At 39.2% G+C, this 19,270-nt stretch overlaps 1 protein-coding gene across 2 annotated transcripts in view; it reads right to left on the bottom strand.

Annotated features, from left to right (window-relative positions):
• htr6 (5-hydroxytryptamine (serotonin) receptor 6) overlaps positions 1–13,916 on the bottom strand; it is a 32,129-nt gene extending 18,213 nt beyond the window's left edge. Inside the window, exons 1-3 of one of the 2 annotated variants that reach the window (XM_057827789.1) lie at positions 13,639–13,663; positions 12,306–13,540; positions 9,134–9,268 (exon numbers count right to left, since the gene is read on the bottom strand). In XM_057827789.1, the coding sequence (XP_057683772.1) occupies positions 9,134–9,268; positions 12,306–13,172 (1,002 nt within the window). In that variant the 5' untranslated portion in view covers positions 13,173–13,540; positions 13,639–13,663. Of the gene's footprint in view, positions 1–9,133; positions 9,269–12,305 lie in introns of both variants that reach the window. The other variant, XR_009061866.1, reaches the window with a different exon arrangement.
• Between the last annotated feature and the right edge of the window lie 5,354 nt (positions 13,917–19,270).

Raw genomic sequence — 19,270 nt, 5'->3', positions numbered from 1 at the left:
GTTCAATCTTTTTCATATTTGGCATGTATGTGTGGTATCCCACCCTTAACACGAGTGCATTGAAATATTACCCATTAGGTCTAGCGCCCCCTAGTGAGAACAGGAAATGCCTTTTTTTACGAGACAGGTTCCTCCTCCAAGGGAAAAAAATCTGTTGACCTCAAACCTGCATCAGGGGAGCCTTAAGACCTGTGTTCAGGTGCCTGATGAAAAATATTGAGGTTTCGTTGAGGCGGAGGGGTCCAAACAGGAAAGTGAAAATGAACGTCAACAATTTGTCACGCAAAAAACTTTGAACAGTCATAACTCGGCAGATATACAACATATCTGCGCCAAACTTCCCGTGTTTGTTGAGAGTCATACCCTGAAGGTTCTTGTAGGGGTCATTTGCATCAACTCTACAGTGCCAACTAGTGGCGACAGAAAGAAGTTTTAAAAAAGGCCTTTCCTATTGGGTTTTTTCAACATAGAGCAAGGAAATTTGGGGAGTAGATACCTTATGCAAAACTGATCCAAAAAGTCTCTTGCACCCATATTCCAAATCCAACAGGAAATCGGGTATTTTGGATCGAATGTGAAATTTTCATGGGTTCACAGTAGGAGTTTACATTTGGAGGCTTGAATATGCACAAAAACTTGTACAAATTTGCACATACATGCGGCTTTAGATAACGTTCGATAATCTTGCAATGTTACGAAAAAATGTAGCAAAATGCCTCAGTGGCGCCCCCTTGAATTTTTCAAAAAGGCGTTTCCTATTAGGTTTTTTTAACAGAGAGTGATGAAATTTGGGGAGTCGATACCTTGTGCAAAACTGCTCCAAAAAGTCTCTTGCACCCGTATTCCAAATCCAACAGGAAATCGGGTATTTTGGATCGAATGTGAAATTTTTATCGGTTCACAGTAGGAGTTTACATTTGGAGGCTTGAACATGCACGAAAACTCACAAAAATTTGGACATACATGTGGCTTTGCATAACGTTCAATAATCTTGCAACGTTACGAAAACATGTAACAAAATGGCTCAGTGGCGCCCCCTTGAAATTTTCAAAAAGGCCTCTCCATTTAGGTTTTTTCAACGTAGAGGGATGAAATTCGGAGAGTCGATACCTTGTACAAAACTGCTCCAAAAAGTCTCTTGCATGCATATTCCAAACCCAACAGGAAATCGGGTATTTTGGATTGAATGTGAAATTTTTATCGATTTACAGTGTGCACATTTTACACCTTGGCACCTAGGGAATTAGTTTGATCATTCTCAAAATTGGCGAGACTGTTCATGAGGCTTATGAAATCTTAAGTTATCAAAATGGTGTGTTTTCATTCACGGGCCTGACCTGGGCGGGGTGCCAAAGTCGGCCATTTTTTCGGCAAAATGACAAATTCAGTAAATGACTAATAGTTCCTTCACACAACGTTCCATCTTTTTCATATCTGGCATGTATGTGCGACATCCCACCCTTAACACGAGTGCATTGAAATATTACCCATTAGGCCTAGCGCCCCCTAGTGAGAACAGGAAATGCCTTTTTTTACGAGACAGGTTCCTCCTCCAAGGAAAAAAAATCTGTTGACCTCAAACCTGCATAAGGGAAGGCTTAAGACCTGTCTTCAGGTGCCTGATGAAAAATATTGAAGTTTCGTTGAAGCGGAGGGGTCCAAACAGGAAAGTGAAAATGACTGTCAACAATTTTTCTCTCCAAAAACTTTGAACAGTCATAACTCGGCAGATATACAACATATCTGCGCCAAACTTCCCGTGCTTGTTGAGAGTCATACCCTGAAGGGCCTTGTAGAGATCATTTGCATCAACCCTACAGCGCCAACTAGTGGCAATAGAAAGTCACTCGTTTTTCCAATACATGTCCAGTTCTTTTCAGGTTGGTCATTGTAATTTGAAGACCTATTGTAATACTTATTTACAGCCCATGTCCACGTGTCTCTGTCTGTTGCCGTGACGACCCTTTATTCGCCATTTAAAGGAAATATTTTTTTTCAAAGACTCAGGCAGCTTATATAGCCACAATATTTGGCACACTTCGTCGAATTGGCCCAGTTAGAAGATTAATTTTGGTTTTGAATAAGGGCTTGGCTGCACAGCTCAGTAGTGGCTCCTTTTTTGTAGTACTCTCTCCAATAGGGGTTTTTATCTCTTGGGTGTGGGAATGTAAATAGGCGACTTTCGAGCATGTTATGTTCTAATGAGATGATTAGAGAGGAGCATCTGCCAACACCCTGACCTGCACACAGTCCGAGTTGCGTGACGTCCGAGTTGCGCTAGATTGCGAGGGCCCGTTCAGTCCTGCTTGCAGGCCTAGTTTTATATTAAAACCCCTCTTCATGTTTTCGTTTTAATAAAATTTGTAAAATTTTCAATCAAAAGTAGTGTTAATATAATAATAAAAAGAATAAAAATAACAATAATAAAAATAGAGTGAAAAGTTTTACGTGTATTTTGAATAGCTATTTTGATATGGAATGCCAGTTCATTTTGCATTGTTGTTTAACTGTGTGTCAGAATAGGGCCTCATTACTATAGACTGAAGTGCTTTTCTTTTTGTGAACATTATTTTTTTGGGGGGAGAGATAGGAATATTATTTTTGTTGTGCTTTCACTAAATGATACTTACAGTGGGGAGAACAAGTATTTGATACACTGCCAATATTGGCAGTGTATCAAATACTTGTTCTCCCCACTGTATGTTTGTTGTGAAGGAGTTGTCAATAAACGGCGCGGTCCAAAGAACGCCTGTGTCCACTCGCCTCTACTGTATAACATATATCTGTACATATCTTACCCAAAATACAACAAGAGACACATAATTGCCACTAAAAGAAAGAAAACTTACCAAAATATGTGTGGAGCACAAATAGCAATTTGCATTGCATTGTGAATACAGCATAAACGTCTCACAACTACTAATTCTCCCACGTTTAGAAAAAATAACATGAGTATGGAACGGCGCTGCCCCCAAGCGGCCGGTGGCATTCTCTTCACTCTTAATGTCCATAAACGGCCTCATTGTAATCTGTTTGAGGCAATATACGAGATAGTCATTCACCCAAGCGCCAGCAGAGGGCGGCAAAACTCCATAACAACAAGTGAGCGTTTCAGTGTACTGTCATTTAAATCTGTCTGAGCGGGACATCTGCGTTAATTGCGTCAAATATTTTAACGTGATTAATTTTAAAAAATTAATTAACGCCCGTTAATGCGATAATTTTGACAGCCCTAGTAAAAATCGTTTTCAATTTCTCTTTAAGTCTCCTTAAGCGGAGGGTTCACTTGCTTATTTTCCTCCTTCTGTCATTGTTTGCATGCTATCCTCATTAAAATATGAAAACCTATAAATCTTTGGGTGGTTTTAGTTAAAGCAGGCACTGTTTTTACATCTGTATGATTTTAACAAAGATCAGATCATATTTGATGGTGATTTTATGCAGAAATGTGAGAAATTCCAAAAGGTTCAGATACTTTTTCATACCACTGTGTTATTATTATTACCTGTATTATAATATTATTATTCCGATATGAATTAATAATTTATTTGTTTTGTGTAATTGCTAGTAGTAATTTTAGCTGCAGTATTTATTAAGGATTTAGCGTAGGTTTTTGGGCTGTGGAACAGCCAGTTGGGTTCACTTACTTATTTTTCCCCCCTTCTGTCATTGTTTGCATGTTATGTTAATAAAATATGAAAACCTATAAATAATAGGGTGGTTTTAGTTAAAGCAGACAGTTTTTACATTTGTGTGATTTTGACAAACATCAGATCATATGTGATGGTGATTTTATGCAGAAATGTGAGAAATTCCAAAAGGTTCAGATATTTCTTTATACCACTCTATATTTATATTATATATATATATATATATATATATATATATATATATATATATATATATATATATATATATATATATATTACAATTCCTCTTAATAGAACTGTGTTCTTTCTATTTCTAAGAAAATAAAAATGGGAACATATAAACCACTGTGTGATTTGGCTTCTAACAAAACAATCTCCTATAACTCGAAGTGCACACATGTGACACATGTGATAAAGTGCTATATAAATAAACTTGACTCATAAGTGAGCCTGTGAACCACTGTGATGAAGATGAATAAACATTAGATTGAAAGAGGACTCATAGAGAAAGAGACAGCTGCTACAGGACAGCTTCCAATACTATCAAGTTTAGATGGTGGTGGGGTGGGGGGGCACGAGAACAGAGTAGGTGTGTGTGTGTCTTTCACACACCATCTTGAGTGTCAGAAACAAGACAAGCACAGGCACAGTGTGTGCGCGCCTGTGTTCTCTGTCATCCAGTTCTGGGCTAGGGTTGAATGAGAGGTGGGGTGATTGGGGGTGGTTGTTAGAGGGCACAGATGGGAAATCAGAAATGTTCGAAAAACAGCGCACGTCATCACCATTTCACCGTGGATGGATGGAGCTGTTTGGACTGACATTGCAATGAAATTCAAAAAGTGAAGATGGAAAAGAAACATAAGTGGTGACTACAAAGTGTTATTTTCTTGATTATGGAATGAGTCAGGCACACAGCTAAAATGTCAATCTACAATGTATGTACTCTATGTCTGTTGGATAGCTTGGATTTGATGCCAAAATACAAAAATAGACGAGTATCCAAGCTGCTTTCTTGCTTGTGCATTTATATAAAGTCATGTGAAGAAATTAGGACACCCCATTAAATATTCAGTTCTTTATTTGGAAATGTTCACATATCAATGGCTGATCTTGTTTGTCTTTATCTCTGGATAAGAACGTAATTTGATTGCAAGTAAACAACAAAAATTAACATTGTTTTACTCATTAAACCAAATACATCAACAAAAATGCATATTCTAACTGAGGAAAAAGTTAGGACACCTTACCAACTAATAGCTAGTGTTACCCCCTTTGGCTGAAATAACTTCAGTGAGACGCTTTTTGTAGCCATCTACCAGTCTTTGACATCGGTCTGAAGAAAGTTTGCCCCACTCTTCTACGCAGAATAATTTCAACAGTGACTGACTGTGAAGTTAGAGAAAACAGCATGGTGAGATCAAAGGAGCTGTCTGAGCCCTTCAGAAAGAAGATTGTAGATGCTTATGAGTCTTGTAAGCGAATTCAAAAGATCTCAAAAGAATATAAAATCCGTCATTCCACTGTCTGGAAAATAGTCTACAAGTGGAGGGCATTCAAAACAACTGCCAACATGCCCAGGTCAAGGCAAGTTCACCCTGAGAGCAGACCGCAAGATGCTAGTCTCCAAAGTCTCCAAAAACCCTAAAATGTCATCACGGGACCTACAAAAGGCTCTTGCTACTGTTGATGTGAAAGTGCATGCCCCTACAATCAGAAAGAGACGACACAAATTTAACATTCATGGGAGGTGTGCAAGGAGGAAACCTTTGCTCTCCAAGAAGAACATGAAAGCTGGACTGAAGTTTGCCGGAGTGAATGTAGACAAAGACAAGGACCTCTGGAATAATGTTCTCTGGACAGATTAATCTAAAATTGAATTATTTGGACACCAGAACAGAGGATGTGGTTGGCATAAACCCAATACAGCATTCCAGGAAAAGAACCTCATACCAACTGTGAAGCATGGAAGTGGAAGAGTCATGGTTTGGGTTTGCTTTGCTGCCGCAGGACCTGGCCAGCTTCCCATCATAGAATCCACCATGAATTGTATCGTGTATCAGGGGGTGCTTGAGGAACATGTGAGATCCTCTGTGAAAAAATTAAAGCTGAAACGTACTCGACCCTGCAACATGAAAATGGCCTAAAACACACCAGTAAATCCACAAAGGACTGGCTGAAAAGAAATGGAGAGTCCTGGAATGGCCAAGCCAAAGCCCAGATCTTAATCCCATTGAGATGCTGTGGGGTGATTTGAAATGGGCTGTACATGCAAGAAATCCCGCAAACATCTTACTGTTGAAAGTATTCTGCGTTGAGGAGTGGGGCAAATTTTCGTCAGACCGATTTCAAAGACTGGTAGATGGCTACAGAAAGCGTCTCACTGAAGTTATTTCAGCCAAAAGGGGTAACACTAGCTATTAGGTGGTAAGGTGTCCTAACTTTTTCCTCAGTTAGAATATGCAGTTTTGTTGATATATTTGGTTCAATGAGTAATACAAAGTTAATTTTTGTTGTTTACCTGCAATTAAATCACTTTCTTTTCCAGAGATAAAGAAAAACAAGATCAGACATTGATATGTGAACATTTCTTAATAAAGAACTGAATATAACATTCTATCAGCTATCATTAATCACTTTGAGACAATCATCCACATTGAGGCCATTAAGATGGGTTCAAAGGAGGAGCTGGCTAGGGGGAATTTTAAAGAAGAAAAAAAAAATCGAAGACGAGTACTAGTAGTACTACCCTGCACAGTTAACCAACTGTAATGTTGGTTTCTTTGACATATCAAAAATTACGGTGGCTCTGAACTGCAAAACACAATGGCAAATCAAAAAAACAAAACGGCAAATAAAAAAAATAAAATAAAAAAACTTCCTAGTTTAACAGTACCTACACTCTCCAGGAGATTCGTCCAATCAGCGATGAGTGTACTTTTTGACCGGTACCTACGTTTTCCGATTCCTTATAATGTAATTTTGTTTTTTTTGATTTGCCGTTGTGTTTTTTGATTTGTGTTTTTTGATTTTTTTTTTTTTTTTTTTGTTATGTGGTTGCCGTTGTGCTTTTGAATTTGCCGTATTGTTTTTTTTTGATTTGCCATTTTGTTTTTTGAGTTGCCGTTTTGTTTTTGAATTGGCCGTTTTGTGTTCTGATTTGTCATTGTGTTTTGCACATCAAGGCCACTGTAAAGAGTAGTCGACTAAATTTGATTCACCAGCTATCGATACTTCTTGGATCATTACTCTCATTACTTTTTACTTCTACTCCCTACATTATCTCCTCAAAATGGGGTTGCTAGCTTCCCCAACATCTGCAAATGACAACACAACATAAAAAAGATGCAAATGGAGAGAGGCATCATCAGCTTTCAACACTTGAGAGCTTGTTTGTCTGATTGACTGAGATTTGGAGAATAGTCTCTATTTTTGGACCTAATTCAGAGAATTGTTCTGTCAAAAATTCTCTCCCTCTTCAAGTTACATTTATCTATATATAATACAGTGGTACATAGACATACGATCCTTTCGACATCTGACATAATATTTGATTCGCCATTCGTCTCGACATATGACGACATTATCAAAGTACGACGATTTAGGACAGCGTGGCAATTTCATTGTTTTCCCGTAAGACTGAAACACAGCGGATTTTCTTGTGAGAGGAATCAACATGGTCCTAAGAATGTTAGTGCAGGTGGTGAAAAAATGAAAAAGGTGACTCTTACCATTGAAATTAGAAGGGAAATGATAGAAAAATATGAGATTGGTGTGCATGTGAGTTAACTGGCTAGACAACGCGGCTCCTGCATTTATAATTTATTTTGTTCTGCTATGGTTATTTGGTATTAGTAATTGTAGCTGCAGTATTTATTAAGGAGGTAGTATAGTTTTTTGGGGCTGTGAAACAAATTACATGTAGAACGATTTCAGTTCCTAGGCTGGCGATGTAACCCGAATTTCTGCGTAAATCGGAATTAAACCTTTAAGTACCCCGAAATACCTCCTAAACCTCAAAATAACTGTCCAAAAACATGTATTTTACATCATAATAATAAGATAAAGTCAAAAGTAAGATACTGTGAGGCATGTTGTGTAAAATGATGTTGTATTAAATGACTGTTCGGGCTTTGAAAAAAATAAACACGATTGGACTTCACTCGCGAGTGAGTGTTGCTGAGGGAAAAGTGCACTGTGGAAAAAGTAAGGAGGAGAGCCAGGCGAGATATCATGGCTGCTCAGGTCATCAGTGTCGCCTCTCTCAACGGGAGGCCGCCGTCCGAACTAAAAAAAAAATGAATCGAGATTCACAAGAGGAGTTGGTGCCTGGGGAGAAGCAGCAGCAGCATGAGAACAAGGAAGTGTGACCTGATGCCGTCAGGAACTGCAGGACGGCAGCGATGCTGCTGGGGGAGGAGGAGATCCTGACATGGCAAGGACTAGGTACTGTTTACGCAATTAAAAAAAAACAAAAAAAAAAAACGGCTTGAGACAGAATGGCGGACGAGACTCTGGCTTTTGCAGGTAATTGTTTTGCTACTTGTGCCACATGTTGTGAGGATTGAACAAGTAATTTTGAGAATTGCAAGTCTGAGAAACGTACCAAAGCATTTGAGAAAAACTGTAACAGTAAATGAAATAAGTAAATATTATAAGTACAAATTTATATCAAAAGCAATTAATGCAATCAGTGATGACATCCTCTGATCTGAACCCCCCAAAGCGCGATCTAATCTAATCTAGAGGTAAGGTTTTTGTATTATGTTGTTCGTCACTTTTACTTTTTATTCAGAGCCTCTACCCTTTTTTTTAAGAATGGTAAATTGAGTCAGCACTTATCAGCTACCTATAGTCACCTACATATACTTATAAATGCAGAGTGTGAATATGGTTTCCACATCTGTGTCTAGTTATGCCACACTGCATGTTATACATACAGTGGGGAGAACAAGTATTTGATACACTGCCAATGGGAAAACGCATTGACAGTGTATCAAATACTTGTTCTCCCCACTGTACATTATATACTGTATGTAACCTTTAAAGTAGTTCAGTATATATTTATTGTACAATACCAATGGTATAAATTTATTTTGAAAAATATTTCATAAAAATATCAGCAGATCTTTTTATTAATTCATTTATTTTAATAACACCAGTCAGTTTGGCCTGTAACCTTAATAGGAAGGTTAGCTCTCCCTGTTTGTAACTGTATCTTTGACGCAACTACTTTGTACGTTGGCCCTAAAAAGTCTATAAAATTCGATACTGGTAACGCAGGTGACTCTGTAGTAGAGTTTCAAATGCATGACATGTGCACACACTTTCAGTCGTGTCACTTAAATTTCTGACAAAATTGTTGCTGATATGCCACAATCAAATTGCTCTGATGTCATGGAGGCATGCAGCCGCTATTCCAATGCTTATTATTAAGGGAGTCCTATGATGTACTGCATGATGATATGATTTTGTGTGTTACTAACCTCGGCCATGTTAGTGATGAAAAAAGGTAGCCAGGTGAAGAAGAAGAGCCCCAGGAGAACTCCAAGCGTCAGACTGGCCTTCAGTGCCCTCCGCCCCTGTCTGTGAGCTAGGTGACGCTCACTGTTCACTGATGGCTACCGACAGAAGTGAAATGGAAATGGGATTCAACTTGATTTGCATGTAATATGCTCAGTATTGTGGGATCTTTGGTTACCCAACAAAAAATTCTTTATGATATGATAAAACGTAATTCATAGTATAAGTTTTTAAATTCAGCACAATGTCATGTTTATTTATACAGTCCTATACAGTGTTGTTAATCTTACTTTAAACATAGACTTCACTATCAGATGGTGAAGTTATGCTTTAAAAAGTAATTCGTTACAGTTACAAATTACTTCTCCCCAAAAGTAATTGAGTTAGTAAGAGTTATCTCCTTTAAGAGTAATTAGTTATTCAGCAAAGTACAGGGAGGCGTCCAGGAAGCATCCGAACCAGATGCCTGAGCCACCTCATCTGACTCCTCTCAATGCGGAGGAGTAACGGCTCGACACAGAGTCCCTCCCGGATGAGCGAGCATATCACCCTATCTCTAAGGGAGACGCGGCCACCCTGCGGAGGAAACTCATTTCGGCTGCTTGTATCCAAGATCTTGTTCTTTCGGTCACGACCCACAACTCGTGACCATGGGTGAGGGTATAGGAACGTAGATCGACATGTAAATCCAGCGCTTTGCTTTTGATTTAACTTACTCCCGGCAATGCAGACCAAACTCTGAAACCGAACAGGGACCGAACAGCCCTTACTCGGGGGCTCGGTACCCCGTACTCCAGAGGCACTCCCCATAGGACTCCCCGTGGGACACGCTCAGACGCCTTCTCCAAAACACATGTAGACCGGTTGGGCACCATCGAGGACTCTGCCAATTGAGTAGAGCTGGTCCACTGTTCACGGCCAGGACGAAACCCACACTGCTCCTCCTGAATCCGAGATTCGACTTTCTGACAGACTCTCCTCTCAAGCACCCCTAAATAGACTTTACCGGGGAGGCTGAGTAGTGTGATTCCTCTATAGTTGGAACACACCCTCCTTTTTTTCATGCTAATTCAACAATTAAATCTTGTGAGCAGGTCCCTAAAAATCAGACTCACTCCGATCCATAACAACTTTGATTCAGTAAATCTAAGTGAATACTACAAGCATTAGATACAAAAGGTAACAAGTATAACAAAATGGAAGAAATACCATTATGTTTATCAAAGAGTATTTTCACAGGTTTATCCTCTTGCACCCTCCTCCAATCCTTCATGTGTGAAAGATTGCTTTATCGCAGTAACAAAGTATATAACCATAGCAAAGTGTCTTTACAACTATACTAGAGTGGGGAAAGCAGGACATTTTCCTCATTCTACACCAGTGGTGTCCAAACTATTCCACATAGGGCCGCAGTGGGTGCTGGATTTCATTCCTACAAAACAAGACGACATCTTTAAAACAATCTGGTGTCTCACAAGTGTTATCAGTTGATTGCAGTCAGGCGCTGCTTGTTTTAGCAAATACATCATTGGTTAAACTGTCAGTGCTCAATTGGTAGGAACAAAAACCAGGACCCACAGCGGGCCTTTAGGACAGGTTTGGACACCCATGTTCTAGACCAGTGTTTTTCAACCGGTGTGCCGCGCCACACTAGTGTGCCGTGAGAGATCGTAAGGTGTGCCGCGAGAAGTTATCCAATATTGCATTTTTTTTTTTTTTTACGTCGTCGGGCGGAGTTTGTAACAGTCACCTCCTTAAATGGTGCTCCACCCGACATCCACCACGCGGTGGCGCTGCTTTATTTACATTGAATATGTTCTTCTTCTGTTGTTGCTTACTTTTATGTTGGAGTTCTACGAACGCGTGTGTGCGAACCGCTGAGCTCCCGAGTGACGAGTGGTCAAGGTGGATTTATTATTATTTTTTTGTGAATAAATGTGCATAAGTGGAAGCTTCTCCCCTTTTTGTAACTTTTATGCACGCATCCTACTTACCATGCGTTACAAGTTGCAGTAGGAAAGGAGGCATAGGTAGAAGCTTGCTGTCGTGTGCAAATCAGCGATGTATTGCTCGTGTCGCGTTCAAGAACTGCTCAGATTTATAGCCATCGGTTACCTTGCTGTCCGCGAAAATGTGGACCCCAGCATGTCTACTGTTTATCCTTTGATTAGAGTCGTCAAGTGTCAATATACACGGATGTGTCCTTTCCATTTCATCCATATTTGAGACATTATTATTTATTTTTTATTTAATTATTAGATATTTTTCAATCCTCTCCCTGTGTTTTATTCCAACACATTGTTGAGGACAGCAAGGTAGCTGATGGCAGGAGTTCTTGAACGTGACGCGAGCAGTTGCATTTGGTCTCGTTTCAAACCAAGTCAATTGACTATATTGTTCGCCTCCATGAAAACACAGAGAAAAAGGCAACTTTTTTGAGAAAACACTACAAAGGTAAATGAGAAAGCCCTCAAAGCCAGTTACCTTGTTGCTAAACTTGTTGCTGAAGCTGAATCCCAAAAAGAGGCAATACTACCTGCCTGCAAAGCCATTGTCAGTGAGATGCTTGCGATTAAAGACATTTCTAAAGTCTGACAATTCTGAGCTTTTCAAGCCTAACTGCTATAAAAAATAAAAACAGAGAGCCGAAGAACTAATGACGAAGATTCCTGCAAGGATATCGGCTTTGTGTTCATCCATACAGGCTCAAGTTTCACACTGAGTAAGTATAAATATTGAGAAATCATTTCATAATTAAATATACTGTACAGAAAGTAATTTTGGAACATTTTTGATTTGTGGTGTGCCGCGAAACGGTTGTGCCACAGAAAAGGTTGAAAAACACTGTTGTAGACTGACACTTATTTTCACATCACCAAACCTGTGAAGCACAATGGCCAATAAGGATCAATAAGAGAAGATCGACAAGTTGGAGGCAACCACGCCATTACTCTAATTTACAGGCTTGCACAAAACTACAATTTACTGAGACCAAGTCAAGATCAAGACCTCTGGAAGTTAAGACTATGAATGTTTTGGGAGTCAATTATTCTTTCTACACAGAGCAATAGAATATCAGCACATTATTACTATTATTATTATTACTGGGGCTAGTATGAGTACACCCTTACTTACTGGTAAATTCTGTGGTACTGGGGCATCCTGGTGACTGCAATCATCTCCATCCCCAAGTGAAGGAGGCCGAGATGGTTCCCCGAGTGATGGATGAGGGTGCGGTGGATGGCTCAGGGCTGCGACCCTTTTGGCTTGTCTACGAGCTGCCAGAAGAATTCGACAATAGGTAAAGCAGATGGCACTAGAGGGCAGAAAGAAGGTGAGCAAAGTTGCCACCAGAGCGAAGGGCAAGGTGGCCTTCAATCGGCACTGAAAGTGAAGACCGTGGAGATGAAAGGAGGATGCCGGATACAGCAAGTCCGAGTAAGAGCTATTGTTGGTACTCCCGCCTCCCGGACCCAAAGGATGCTCGCTCGAGCGGCCTAAGCTGTGCCACTTCATTTCGATAGGTAGGAATGAAGCGAGCGCTGCAAGCCCCCAAGCAGCTCCGACCAGCAGCAGCGCCCTAGGCAAAGTCATCCTCTGTTTGTAGCGCAGTGGTGAGATGATGAAAATATAGCGGTCCAGACTGATCACGCACAGGTTAAGAATGGAGGCGCTGCAGCACATGACGTCAAAGCAGAGCCAGATGGGGCAGAAGGCTGGCCACAGTACCCAGGCCCCACACAACACATTGAGCATGGCAGGGGGCATTACTACCAGTGCCACCATGAGGTCCGATAGAAACAGGGACACTAAAAAGCAGTTGGAGGTGCACCGCAAAGAACGGTGGGCAAAAACCAACACAATGAGCAACACGTTGCCGCACACAGTGGCAAGGATGATAATAGTCAACAGGAAGGCTAGCAACCAGGGACCAGCACCACTGATGCTCCAAGTGCTGGTACTTGGAAAGCTATTGTTGAAGCTTCTGAATGAGTCAGACATGGTACTGGTTGGATAAACAATAAATTAGCTCCAGATATATCCTTGGGGACAAGGCATATACAAACAGGACTAAGTAGGTGATCCAGTGATGAACATCTTCTGTACATTTAGATGAATCTTGTTGTCTTCGAGTTATTTCCTCAAAATTCCAAATAGTCTTATCCATCCATTCTGGCTGCTAAATCTGTTTTTTCCTCTGCGAACAGCATGAATGAGTCACCCGATTGCAATGAAAAGTTAAAAAAATGAGTGTCATGCAGATTATAAAGGCGCAAAGCAAGAAATTCTTCAAAATTCCACCTCACATAAGTGTAATTGTCTTCATAAGTCTGCACGGAGCTTCTGCTTTGCCTGCACTTCTTTCTATTCTAGTAGAAGGAGCAGGGAAGGAAAAAAATGACATCAAAATCATCTTTAACGATGTCCACAACTATCACGGTCCTTTGCAATGCTGTTTTTCGAGTACCTCGCTCTTCTTAATCCCCGTGTCGGCCACTCCAGCGCGCCTCCCCGCCAAGGCTCACAGACTCTGAGAAGGAGTGTGTCAAAGCATTGAGCTGTTAATGCATAAGCATGCACATTCACAGCCAAGATGTACTAATTCGACATCATAAGCACTGGTGTGGGCGGTGGTGCTCCATGTTTGGTCATGGTGATTTCTACCAATAGAACAAGTAGCCATGGTTTACAAAAAGGTTCATGTGCAAAACAATTCAGTTTTAAAGGTGTTTTTAGGTTAACTAAAAGACTGTTGAAGTTGCCTCAGTAATGATATATTGTGATTAATGATAAGATTTTTGTGTGGTGTTTTTCATTTATCAAGCTTTTACTTGACTATCCACTTTCTATTCACTAATTCATACACTGTAATTTTCGGACTATAAGGCACACCGGACTATATTATAAGCCGCCACCCACCAAATTTGACACAAAAATGGCATTTGTTCATAGATAAGCAGCACTGGACTATAAGCCGCAGCTGTCCTCACTGTATTATGAGGTATTTACACCAAAAGATATTAATCGGTAACACTTTATTTGGCAGCAGCATCATAACACCAAATGAACCACCGTGAAGCTTTAAACTAATTGGCTGCAAAGCTTCATTGCTTCAAAAAGCTTCATTTAACCATCGCTGCATCGTTGAGGGAGACAGTCAACCTCTGTTGCCACCTGCTGTCAACACTGTCGTCGTCCAACATGCCTCCTAGCACTCATGCAGCGCGACAGATGTAAATGACAATCAAAATTAATGTTCTGTGCTAATTATATCTTCAGTTACTGTTCCAGTTGTTTCATTAATTGCTAGTTATGGTATTTGGTGACACTTTATTTGACAGTAGCACCATTAGACTGTCATAACACCATCATACGTATGACATGAAACTGCAATGAGCATTAATCAATGCTTATGACAGATATCATTTTGCTTCATCCGGCAATTGATCTCACTTTTGAATGTATGTAAAAGATCCAAGCTGGATATAAATGGAGTTAGTGACATAATTTGCTGGATGACAATGACATTTGTCATATTCATTCGTGAATACCCGTGATAGTGTCATATCATAATTATGACAGTCTTACAGCAGTCTTAAAAGTGTTACCTATTAACCCAATAAATCAACAAATAAACCGCACTGGACTATAAGCCGCAGGATTCAAAATGAGGGAAAAAAGTAGCAGTTTATAGTCCAAAAATTACAGTAAAGTATCTGCATAATATAATGACATCTGATAAAAGACGGATAAAGTATTGAGGCTTGACAAAAAGGTTTTTATTTACAAGATCAGAAAAGGAAGAAATGTGACCATTTATTATTGATCACTAATGGCGTAATGGTACATTCACCTGATGCTGGTGTAGAAAGCATGGATTTGGTTCCTACCACGTCTATCTTGATTAGTGCCCTGTGACTGACTGGTGAACAGTCCATAGGCCACCTTCTGCCCCAAGTCTGGCTCCAGCTACACCTTGCCAGTACTTTAACTACTTTTACTTTAATGTACAATATTTGCTGTGCAATCAAACATTGCAATGTTTCTGTTTTAACTTACCATATTTTCCGCACTATACGGCGCATCGGAGTATAAAGGTGCACATTCAATGAATGTCCAATTTTAAAACTGCTTTCATATATAGGTAGTAGTGGTTGGGGTTGTGTTATGCACCCACAAGATGAAACTGTGCTAAAGGAAATGTCATGCAATAATTAATCAACATTGATCTATATGTAAGGTGCATCGGATTATAAGGCGCACTGTCAGCTTTTGAGAAATTTAAAGGCTATTAGGTGCGCCTTATAGTGCGGAAAATACAGTATGTTTTTTGTCACCTCATTAAGTCTTTAACAGTGCTTCCTTTTCACTAAATTTTTTGCCTTTTCATTCTTTTACACAAATGAATTTACCCACAGAAAGCCAATAAAATCTTAATTTTCAGGGATGGGACTATTTGCCAAACAACTGGACTCGAGTCACAGAGATTCAAGTTGACTTGTCACGCAAATTTGATGACTCGCAACTCGACTTGGACTTGAGGAAAAAAAAAAAAAAAAAACGCAGACTCAGACGTGTCTCACTTGAGCTGGGAGGGTCTGACTCAACTTGACTTGTGAGGCAATAACTTAAGACTCGACAAGCTGACTCGAAAAACTATGATCGTTGCCACCTGCCAGGCATCCGCTTATTCCATGCAGATTATACTGCAGTTTTTTTGTTTTTTTACACTGACAGTAAGGTTTGCCTCAAAGATAAACCTGAGTGCTTTGTGGGTGGGCTGGGGAACAATGGTGAAGGCCTTGACTAACCTGTGACTCAACTCAGCACAACTTATCTTTACAACCAGTGACTTTACACGACTCGTCTTTACAACTTTTGTGTCCCGCCTCGACTCAACATCACCTTGAGACTCGACTCGACTCGACGTAACCTTATGACCAGAGGTGGATAGAGTACCTAAAAATTTTACTCAAGTAGGAGTAGTGTTACTCCAAAATAATATTACTCACATAAAAGTAGTCATCCAAAAAAATGCACCAAAGTACAAATAAAAAAGTATTTGGTGAAAAGAATACTCAAGTAATGAGTAACATTGTGAGTAAGTGCTTATGATGTTTTTTTTTTAAAACATTTTTTTTCTCAGCACAACTGAAGAAGACTATAACCTACTACATAACCACATTAAGCCAAAGAAATCATAAAAAACATTGAATTCCGGCGAGAAAAAAATATACAGAAATGAAGCATCATTTGTCCAAAGAGAATGAGTGCCCTCTAGTGGAGAAAACATTTCCTATTATGAAACTAAAAGGATCATATCTCCTGTTTTCCGTGGTCAATCAGTGCCAAATAAAAACTGGAAGGGAGGTTAAAATCCGAGCTTTCAAGTCACGTTGACGGCAGCGCTCTATGTCAAATAGTTAATTTTTTACGATACCTTAAAGACACCGTGTGATTGAAAAGGCCGGCGTGATCATAGAATGGCAAGCTTGAGTCTGATTGGTATAATGGAGTCATGTGATTATTTTTGCGACGTCTCATTGGTAAAACTGGTAGTGCCACTGTTGCGTGTTGGAAAATGCAACGACTAATGTTGCCCAAAGTAGCCGAGAGAGTTGCATCTCTTCTTCCTCACAAATATACTCAAGTAAAATTAAAAAGTATGGCTTAGTAAAACTACTCTTAGAAGAACATTTTTCTCAAAAAGTTACTCAAGTAAATGTAAAACGTTACTACCCACCTCTGCTAATGACTTGACTAGACTCCACAGGTCAGATTTGGACTTACTTGTGATTTGAATCATGGTGACTCAATTGTCTGTTATTTAATGAAAAAAAAAAAAAAACTGGGAAATGAGTTTACATTTTAATACATAATAGTATAAAATCAAAATATCCCAGGCGAAACCTGATTTCATCTTGAGTTTTGAATTTAAATACAAATAATTAAAAAAATATATTTAACGCAAAGTGAACTCTTTTCCTCTGGTCAGACAACCAAAAACATAAAATGGTTTCATGAAAGGCCTTTATTTGTGCCTTTACTTAGCCTGTTACGTGAGAAATAACCTATAAGGTACTAAGCGGGTTGAGTGGCAGTCTTGTCCGGTTCACTCGGCTCGCAAGGGGGCTGAGTAGGAAGAAGGTGGGGCACATGGCTATTAACATTGTGATCAGAATCCTACAGCAACACATGCCCTCAAGAGTACAGATGGATGAGGTAAACATCTGGACTACCACAAGTTCATCATGTGGGAACAGGTTTAGGAGGTATAATCCTTTCTTTATAAGGAAAAAAAAAAAAATTCCATTAAACTATCAACTTTCCTGTTATATTAGAATACTATATATACTAGTATACTGTATATATATATATATATATATATATATATACAGTGGAGAGAACAAGTATTTGATACCCATTGGCAGTGTATCAAATACTTGTTCTCCCCACTGTATGGCGGAAAACAGACAAGCAGTTTCTGCTCTTGCAACCCTCTTTAAAATAAACTGCTGTTTTTTAAGCCAAAAAAAACTGTTGTGTTTGATATACTATATGTCTATATGATGCCATAGCAGTGTCATGGAGCATTAAGCCCCTGAGCTATTTTTAATTTTTCTATTTTACCCTGGAGACCCGTTTACAGAAACCGTGCAACCGCTTTTTTATTTCAACCCAGCCATAAAAAGAAGGTAATTATATTTATTATTCGAAATGACTGTCATTTTTAGCTTAGAATCATTAAATGATGTCTAATATTTAGTTGAAAAAAAGCGACTTTATAAAATTACTCGCATATTTTAAACCTTTAAACAAATTATGTGACAATGAAAAAGTGTCTGTAAATAAGTCACGGATATCTACCTCATAACTATCGCTTAATTGTATTTTTTTTTGTTACTGTCGCATTTCCCCTGATATTTCAGATGATAAGCAATCGATCCAAACAAAGAAAAATTGGGGGAAAAAAATTAAAAGGGTATATTTGAAAAAGAAAATATCGACCACTCCTTGATGTCTGCAATTTCTGCATTGCGACCCTTGTTATATTACCGTGTTTCACCAATAAAATCTCCAAAAAGTCCGGCTGTGGCCATTCACAGCTGTGTCTTGACACTCGGTGAGACATGCTACACAAAGTTTTTGGATCGAAACAAGGTAAGTACGCAATAATATCTCTTTATAATCCCAGTGTCTTTAATTATGCTCTCACCTCCAGTTAGGGTTTTATTTATTTTTTAATTTTTTAAATGCCCTCCAGTTCAAAAATTTTCTTCCCCCAGATAATTGACATTTTAAGCTTTCCAATGATGTGTCACACATGCATATAGGACCATTTAGAAATTTGGCCAAATTGGTGGTCTCAGAGCAGAACTTTAAGTCACCTGAGTGTTTTCCACCATATATTTTTCCATAATAAATCAACTTTTCCATGATATTCAAGCTCTAATATTTTGGAATGGGTCTGTTGTTTCACACAGTCCTACAATCGGTGCCTTATCATAGCTGGTACAGCACTCAGTCTGAAGATCTGACCAGAACGAGATCATAAGTAGAATAAGAGTGTCAAAGATCTAGAGAGGTACTTTTTTTTTTCCACTTTAGACTTGAGAACACACGTATTAACAGGATTTGAGGTATGAAGGCAATATTTACTTTTTATTGGGAGTTGTGTGGGAGAACCTTTCTATGTCACGTTTGTTAAATGGATCACTGGGATTCATGATAACAGAATATTATACAAAATTCCAGAAATGTGTCAGGTAAACCGAAAATAATCCATTTCCATCCAAAGACTGCATATGTGGCATGTTGACAGGCAGGTCTCGTTTCACTCTAGCGTCAGCTTGATAGACTTAGGCTCCTTGCTATCTTTTCAATTACTGTGGATTTAATCTGTTTATTCTTATCAACTTTTGTGTGTTTGAGAGAAAAAAAAAACTTTACAGTGTTGTTTTCATACCAATTTTATTACATAAACAGTCTGTCCTGACCAACCAATATTATGTCATACAGAACCACACTGGGAGAAGGTCTTCCAATAAGCAGACATTGGTGCCTAATAGGAGGACAGTGCAAATAGTGACTCCCACGAA

The sequence above is a fragment of the Corythoichthys intestinalis genome, chromosome 2, assembly GCF_030265065.1.
Source record: "Corythoichthys intestinalis isolate RoL2023-P3 chromosome 2, ASM3026506v1, whole genome shotgun sequence".
In the NCBI taxonomy this organism is placed as follows: domain Eukaryota; kingdom Metazoa; phylum Chordata; class Actinopteri; order Syngnathiformes; family Syngnathidae; genus Corythoichthys; species Corythoichthys intestinalis.
This window is presented reverse-complemented; position numbering and strand designations above follow the sequence as displayed.